At 41.4% G+C, this 9,045-nt stretch overlaps 1 protein-coding gene across 1 annotated transcript; it reads right to left on the reverse strand.

Moving 5' to 3' along the window:
* Positions 1-816: 816 nt before the first annotated feature.
* Positions 817-8,827, reverse strand: ren (renin; the record flags this gene model as incomplete). The annotated part of the gene is made up of 9 exons (XM_079514001.1): positions 817-978; positions 2,848-2,946; positions 3,664-3,805; positions 4,236-4,358; positions 4,952-5,148; positions 6,263-6,381; positions 6,924-7,047; positions 7,619-7,757; positions 8,745-8,827. The coding sequence occupies 9 exons, from the start codon at positions 8,825-8,827 to the stop codon at positions 817-819; spliced, it is 1,188 nt and encodes a 395-aa protein (XP_079370127.1).
* Between the last annotated feature and the right edge of the window lie 218 nt (positions 8,828-9,045).

Here is a 9,045-nt window from a genome sequence, read left to right on the forward strand (position 1 = left end):
TTGCTGTATTGGGAAATGAGTGTGCACAAAGTATTGCAAGTAAAACAATATTTATTTTGTATAGCTGTCAAGTTTTGGTCCTTGCATGTCCAAAAGTTACTTTTCAGGAAAAGGAAGATATAAAAATGTGTTCCAAATGGATCCAATGTAGTTATTATTAAGTCACAAGTTCATTAATATTTTTCTTTGGTTCGATATTTATTAAAAAACCCACACACACACTTAACCTCGTTCACTTTCAAAGACCTTTGAAAACGTGCGGAAATAACATTTGTAGGTGTTATTTTTTGCTATTTCTCGCGTCACTCTTGTATAACGAAGTAGTAGGGCATTAATTTATGCAAACATAGGCCTACAGATAAACCCTGCAGGGCAATACATGAAAGGCTACGCAGCGAAGAGAAAAGTGCAAATGGCACACAATGTTACTCTTAATACTAGCTAAGAGTAAAATAACACACCTAATACAATCAAAATACCCCCCCCCCTCCCCAAAAAAAAAGAAGAGAAAAGAAAAGAAGAGAAGAGAAGAGAAGAGAAGAGAAGAGAAGAGAAGAGAAGAGAAGAGAAGGAAAAGAAAGTAAAAGAAAAACACACAAAAACAAAAGTAAAGTACTTAGAGTCAGAGAGAAAGAGACGCACAGACAGAGAGGGAGAGAGCGAGAGAGAGGGGGGGGGGGGCACAGACACCAGAGAGAGACTGAGAAAGAGAAAGAGAGAGTGTTATGGGCTGAAGTAAATGGGAGCCATCAACAGTCGGTGTAACGACAAAATCTCAGAGTAAAGCAGTGGTATCATCATCATCACCGTTCTTCCTCAGACGGCCTGTGCGAATCCAATGCGGTTGTTCTGCCGGTCGAACTCGGTGTAGTAGCGGGCGATGAAGTTGGCTCCCAGTATCCAGATGGGCCCAGTAGGGGGCGGCACATCCAAGGCCCTGAAGGTGACTGTGCACACATCCCCTCCGAACTGGGACTGCTGTAGAGGAGGAACAGTGGTGGACATTAATGTACTCAAAGGTTTTACTTAAAGGGACATTTCACCGCTGGAAAAAACTGCAGTCACTCAATGTTAATAGTATTTGCAGTAGATAACAGTAGCACAATTTGAAATTTGCACCCTATTGCCAGAAAAATAATGAATTCTGTGTTTGCCTAGGGTTTGACTGGATTGCTGAATTCCTACAATGATCATAATGCTTTGGTGCACTTCCCCTCCTTGTGGAGAGGGGGGAGGCTGTGTGGAGGTGTGTGACTTGTAGTCTAGGAAGGAAGATGAGACTACATTCTCATGACAAATTTTGGTCATGAACATGGTGCCATGAGTAAAATAAACACATTGCACACATCAAAAGTGTGCAATATATTTGCAAAAGGGGTGAAGTGGCCTTTAAAAAAAAGTTAAAGTACTCATTGCGGAAGGTCCCATTTCACAAGTTGTAAAATGTACACAAATCCTAAAATAAATAAATAATATATATAATTAATATCCATTTATATGTTCGCAGATCTACAAGCTTGTACATCTGCTATAATTAAAAACTGAAAAATTACACAAATCTTCTCTTCTGGGGATCCCTGGCTCAAAACCTTTTCAGTTGGTGATGCACGGACAAATATATATATTGCAATTTGGGAGTCCTTGGTACAAAAGAGTTTGAGAACCACTGATATGCGTGTAGCACTGGGTAGTGCATGAAAGGGTTTGAGGCCTATATGTTTGGCCAGAAGCCTGATTTGAGTGTTTGTTGGGGACCTGGAGGCATGAGGTGTACACAGCCTAGTATTTGGTAAGAAAGCCTCAAACATGTTGATGCTTTGATAATTAATTTTGATTATATAATGGTATATTTTAATTAGGGGCATTTTATATTTCCATTGACAGAGTTCGGCAGGTGTGATGTTTTGTGAGGGGGAGCTAGGACGCTGCCGAGGTCAGTAAAGGGTAAGTGAATGGGTTTTAGGAGGGTTTTTCAGGTTGTCTTGTTTTTTTTTTTTCATGGACTCTGCCATTAGGGGTGAACAGAATCAGAATCAGAATCAGGTTTATTTGTCACATCACATTACAAGTAAGGTGGGTGAAATACTTGGTTGTGTAGACACTCATTGCAGTTACAGGGGAAGGTGACAACAAATTGAGCTACACAGCTGCAGCCATATTTCGGCGCTGCCCTCAGCTTACTTGCGTCAAGTAAGACAACTTGAACAGACTATGAAGGACTGAAACATAATGAGTGTAAATACTTGAAATGTAACAATTAATGTGTAACAATTATGTAACTAACCGTGATGCCCAAACACGACCTACCTGTTCACCAAAAAATCTAAAGAATAATAAAAAATAAAGTATATAAAAGTTTTCCAGGGTTAACGACATTCAGAGGGAGCCGTGAGTATATTGACTGGGCAGGTTTTGGTATTTTGTTGTACGGTCATTTTGCTATATTTTGTATAATGTAATGAATTTGTATTGAGGGCTAACCGGATGTATTATGTGACAACTAACCTACCTAACCTAATCTAGAACCTTTCACTGTTTTTCCATCGTGCCATTGTATTTGATACTGGGTTTACCAGATTGTTTGTTGGGCCAATATTAATGTGCCATAGTGGCGTTGAGGACATATATACTGTAGGCGATTAGGCGTATACTAAGCCATTCATTAATATTGCATGGATTGGATTTTGGTTATTAAGTCTATTGTTGTTACCCATAAGATATGTATATAGTCTTCCTGGTCATATATAGAATGATATTAGAGAATGAAGGTTATTGTTACCCATAAGATGTAACCCTCCTGGTCATATTTATATTAGAATGATATTAGAGAATGAAGGTTATTGTTACCCATAAGATGTAGTCTTCCTGGTCCAGCGCGTACTCCTGACCCCCAAGGTGGAAGGTGACGCTGGGGAGACTCTTCACTGTGGCACAGTTGACTTTGTACTGAAGGAGAGAGAAACGAAAAGAAACAGCATTTCGACTTTTAAAAGCATGCTAAAAAAGACCCAATACATTTCTGTAGAGCAGTGGTTCCCAAACTGTTTATCCCAAAGAGAAATTAGTTTACCTGGCACCCAAACTAGTGGAGATAACAGATCTATATGTTGTATGAGCTTGTAGATCGGCTATTTTCACTACTTAAATATTATTACTGTATTTATTTTTTATTTATTGCATTTGTTTAGTTTTTAACGTTCATCAAATTATTTAAATATGTTTTATTTCTAAATACAATCTTTTGAAATATATTGTATATTGTTTATTTACAATAATATTGTATATATATTGTATACAATATATTATATTGTATACATTGTTTATATGTAGGGGGGGGGGGGGGAATTGGGATTTTTACTAAAGTCGTGACCCATAAAAATTGTTCCGTGATCCACAAATGTGTCCCGACCCACTGTTAGGGAAGCGGTACTGTAGAGGATGAATAGATTCACTTGTTGTTGTTGTTGGGACCAGTAAGGGCACATTAATGCCCTGCTTCATCATATTATAGTATAGTGTCACACAAAAGTTGCAAAAATAGCCGATCGACCATTTGTATAGATATTTTAGATTTTGAATCCTGAAAAGTAAGTAGTTTTGGACATGAGATGAGGTTTCCACCCAGCACAGCAACGCTATGGAAACTAGTTGTTTGTTGCTTACGCCGCTTTCGTCCGGCACGGCTCCGATGGCTTTCATCAGCTCCGTGACAGAGGAGGCGGGGCCGGTGATGTAGGAGGAGCCTGTGTCGATGACGGCGTTGCAACCTTCCTCACAGAACATCATCTGATCCCCGACCGAGACCCTGAGTGAATGATAGAGGAAATGTGTGTTCAAAACCCTGAGAGAATACCCACTCCGATACCCACAACTTGTGTCAATCGGTCAATACTGAGTTCCGAATACAGATTATCCGATACCAATGCGTCACAGAAAGGTTCAGGAATATATAACACTTCCATTAATAATCGCAACAAGTTAGTAAAATAATAATACTCAACCGCTCCACAACACTCAACACACACTGGTCAGAAGTGTGCGCCACGGCCCTTTGAGAAACCTTGGTCCCTGGTCTTTTTGGTAAATGTTCCCCCCCAGAATTAGTGGGGTAAGATTTACATTATTTACGTAGCGCAATATGACATAGATGTCACCTTCTATAAACTGACTCAGGCGTGCCGTGGATGAAAAAGTGATGTACAGAAGTTTGAGAAGCTCTGTGTTCGAAATCGTACCCTTTCATGATGACTTCCCATTTGCCAATTTCCTTGGTGCCCATGTAGTTGAAGGTTCCAGTGAAGTAGTTGGGGTCCGTACCTCCCAGGACCAGCTCTCCTCCTGGGGAGTGATGGGGGTCCCTGTCCAAAAGAATATAATTTAAAGTAAAACATATCTTACATTAAATGCACCGAATCTGTGTCGCAGACGTGTGCCTGTGAAAGGTTTAAGTCTAGATTTAGTCGACTAAATGTCATGAGATAATAGTCAACTAAATCTACAGTTGATTTAGTCAACTGTCTAAAATGTATTTTGGCGGGCCTTGTTGGTGTCGTAATGCCTGATTTTAGACTTGGTTCCATGCTGAAAATAGCCAATCCACAAGCTCACAATGTGTGAGCTTGTAGATCTGCTATTTAACACTCGAGTGCAACAAAATATAAAATTACTTGTCTTTTAGTTCTACTGGATCTCTTCTCCACTAGTTCCTCCTCGACATTGCAGACTAGTTTGTGAGGGGCGAATGAGATGATGTATGATGATGTACGATGATAATAGCGCTACTCACTTCACACGGGTGTGATTTTTATTTTACAGTCAAGAAACTTAAAAACTGTCTTGGTGCTCACAAAAAGCCAGAGTAGAGGATAAAAGTTACCCCAAACGTTTTTTTAAAGTGAAATATCCCTTTAAGTGGTTTGGATTAATGCATTTCTGGACCCATGCAGTATACCTGCTGTAGTAGACTGAGAACACCTCCTTCTTGAGGGCGTGGTCGCTCATCATGCGGTCGAACACGGGTGTGATGCCGTCGATGGCCACGTTGGGGTAGCCCATGCCCAGCACGCCGTCGAACTTGGCAAAGATGAAGGGCATGGCGGACAGCGAGGTGGCCTCTGCGAACACCTGGTTCACTGGGATGCCAGCCACCTGCATGGAGGGGTTATAATGACACAATGACACCTGGTTCACTGGGATGCCAGCAACCTGCATGGAGGGGTTATAACGACACAATAATGACACCTGGTGCACTATAGGATGCCAGCCACCTGCATGGAGGGGGTATCACATTGTCCTTGAGTGGGTTCCAAATGGCCCCGTAGGGCCGTATGGGTGTGTAACTCACTCTGAGTTATTATGGGGGTCCTTGAAATTAAAATGTTTGAGAACCACTGCACACTAAATGGAACAGAGCCTTAATTAGTATCATCGGTAACACCTGTGAAGGAAGTAGGGTAGCAGCCCAGAAGTAGGAAGAGTTATTCTGTGTGCTTGTAGCCCATTATATCGATATCTACTCGACGATATGTGAAAGTGAAACCAAACAGCGGCTGCTAGGCTGCTGGAGAGGGAAGTCTGGTGGAGCTGTTGCCCCCGCGACCCGACTATGGATAACCGCTTGAAGATGGATGGCTGCTATATTGATTGTGTGGGCAATGCAGTTTTCACATATACTGTAAACACATGGGGCTCCATTTTCGTCCATACTACAGCGTCACACACAAGCATCAAAAGGAGCAGTTTGAGCTTGTATATATCTGCTACTTTTGCTATTTAAAAAATTGAATCGTGAAGTACCGGCAGATTCGTGTCTGGCCACACAAGGCTAATAACGGCATGCCCATATTGACACTTTTTTTTGTGAATTGATTTTTTATTCATGACATAAACGGTACAATTAAATATACTGGAATTATGAATGAATAAAGAAAACAAAATACAAAGGATATTATGTAATATGTATAGAAAAAGTAACATAAAAACAAACAAAGCCTCCCTCCCTCCCAGGACCAATGCATACCTGTGCCAAATTCCTTACCACTGTGTGATAGGAGAAAAATAAAAAATAAATCATATCCTTAATTTTATCTGCAATGTTAGACCAAATATTAACATTTTAGGAGAACACGGTTAAAGTGATTGATCTCACCTCAACAACGATGTTCTCCTGTCTTAGTAATAATTAATAATCACTTTCTCTTTCTTTAAACGATCAATTCAATCGATTAGTTTGATTAGTTTTTTGGGGGCTCCTAGAACTCACCTCGACAATGTCCTCGCTTAGGAATCCCCTCACGTTTCCAGAGGCGTACTGGATGGAGAATCCTGTTCCGTTGTCCACGTGTGTGTTGGACTTAGAACTATCGTACCTGTTGTGGGTGACTGGGGGGGGGGGGAAATCCACTGACTGAATCAGAATGAGAATCACTTATTTAGTTGTCAATTTCCCTATGTACTTGCATACATAAAGAATATGAAATACCGTCCCACCTCAGAGTGCAACATAAGCCTGAAACGCACTGTAATCTGTGTTTCTGATTACATAACTCCCTACTACAACAGACTATTTTCTGACTAAACTCAAATTGATAGTGAATCCATTTCATTAAAGGAGCACTTCACCCATTTTCTGAACTGTCCACAGCCCTCCTCTGAGAGACGGAGTGAGTAGACAAAAAGATTCACCATATTATAATGAGCATTAGTGAGGACTGTGTGTGTGTGTGTGTGTGTGTGTGTGTGTGTGTGTGTGTGTGTGTGTGTGTGTGTGTGTGTGTGTGTGTGTGTGTGTGTGTGTGTGTGTGTGTGTGTGTGTGTGTGTGTGTGTGTGTGTGTGTGTGTGTGTGTGTGTGTGTGTGTGTGTGTGTGTGTGTGTGTGTGTGTGTGTGTGTGTGTGTGTGTGTGTGTGTGTGTGTGTGACTCACAGCAGGCGGTAGAGAAGGGTGAACAGCTGTGCGAGGGGACCCACAGGTTAGCTGATCCGGTGTCAAACACTACGTTGAACATCTGGGGAGGAGAGCCAATGCTGATCTCCCCAAAGTACTGCGTCTGCTCACAAGCACAAACCACAAAACAACTTTTCAAAGTTGGTAGTCCATTTATAGTAACTGTTGTTACTAGTTACTTTGTAGATTTTGATTATTATTACAAAACGTACATAATAACCACTTCTGCCCTATATACATTTTGGCCATTTGAAGATTGCCGACATGATGCATTGTGAGCTTGTAGATCTGCTATTTTCAAAATACTTGTATACATTTGAAAACTCGAAATGGAACCTTCTGCACAATGAGTACTTTTACTTTTGGTACTTTAAGTACATTCTGATGCCTGTACTTTTGCACTACTCGAGTACATTTTGACTTTTACTTGTAACATAGTATTTCTACATTGCAATATTGATACTTTTATAAAACTATTATAAAAAGTGAATACTTTTTTCCACCACTGCCTTATGTAATTCAGTTGGACTATAGAAGCAGGTATAAAACACATACCCGCTGGACATAAACATGAATGACCAGAAGCAAAAGCAGAGTCATGGATCCCCGACTGCCTATAAGTCCGACCCCCCTAACCCCCCCCCCCCCCCCCCCCCCCCCCAGCTAGGTCTCACATCCAGGTAGTTGGTCAGGGGCGTGCTCCCATTGGTCGGATCGTCTGAAATCTTCTGGCTGAGCTCAGCGAACGCTTCCACGGACACACCCATCTGCTGCAGCGTCTCCCTGATGGACGGCATCTTCTTCAACGCCACTCTGGACGGAAAAAAAACACAGACATCTAGTTTAAGGTATTAATCACTCAACACAGTCAACCCCCGTCCACATGCGCAGTACTGCTTCAGTAAGATTGCATTTGGAAAACATGGTACTGGCTGACTTCATAAGCTTTGTAAGCGGTTGTTTCACCCCTGTCTAAAATGTTATGTGCTTGTCCTGTGTTTATCATCTGGATATATTATACACACATACAGTAGAAGCAGGTACAGTATGTACATGAGGTTAAAAACAGCAGCAGATGTGTAACCAAAAAGTGCAGCATTTAACCCACTAAAGACCTCTGGAGCCACCTCACACTAAGTTCAAACTTAGCCCAGTTATAGCTTAAATGGCTTTTAGATATATACTCCCTAACTTAGGACAGAACTTACGTTCTGGTGGTGCAACCCCTCACTGAGGCCGATTCTACTTTAGTGCTTTCTAAAACAGTAGTTCTCAAACTCGAAAAGAAGACAAGATTGTGTTGAAAATGCCTGACGATGGTCTATGACCGAAAGCTTGCTATAAAAAGAACAGTGTTTACTGAGTGTGCGAAGGCTCCCGTGCGTTCATTGGTCAAACAGTTTCAAGATTAATGTTCAAAATTAGGAAACTCGCCCAGGAGTTTTGAGCTTGTAGCTACTTTTGCTATTTTTGAAATTGAATCCTGAAAAAGGTATATCCACCCGATGGAGACGATATTCAAAGGGCAGTTTTCTGTTTTAACAAATATAAAGGATAATCTTTATGATGTATTGTCTCAGAATGTGTTGGTCATTTAACCTTAAACCTATTACTTTGAAATTGAAGACCGGGGTCCCCCCACTTCCCCACACTGTGAGCTTGTAGATCTGCTATTTTTGAGCAGCCCCAACGCTAAAGTCTACAATGAGACAGATGCTTTTCCCAGGTTTTAATGGGTTTTAAGATGTAAGGCGAGGATAAATCGTATACTAGGATGGATGGAGGGATATGAATGCTTACCGTCTCAGTGCCAGGCCACCGTCGGTCATCATCAGCCACAGTGCTACCACACACACCCAGGAGCTCCTAAACCCTTTGGTCATGATGGATGGCTTCTCTCTGAAAGACGAAGAAGAAGAAGAAGATACAGCCTGGCCAAAACCACGTGAAGCACTGATATTCAAACAAAACGTGATGTCCGCTCACTGTCACGTTAACACCACACAGATTCTGTAGCTGCGTGTTGTCTCTGTCTCTCCCTAAATGTCTCCCTTGTCTGTTCTTATACCGTCTCTTCTTCCAGTGTGATGATGATGATCTG

Source organism: Electrona antarctica (genome assembly GCF_951216825.1).
Source record: "Electrona antarctica genome assembly, chromosome: 2".
Classification (NCBI taxonomy): Eukaryota; Metazoa; Chordata; class Actinopteri; order Myctophiformes; family Myctophidae; genus Electrona; species Electrona antarctica.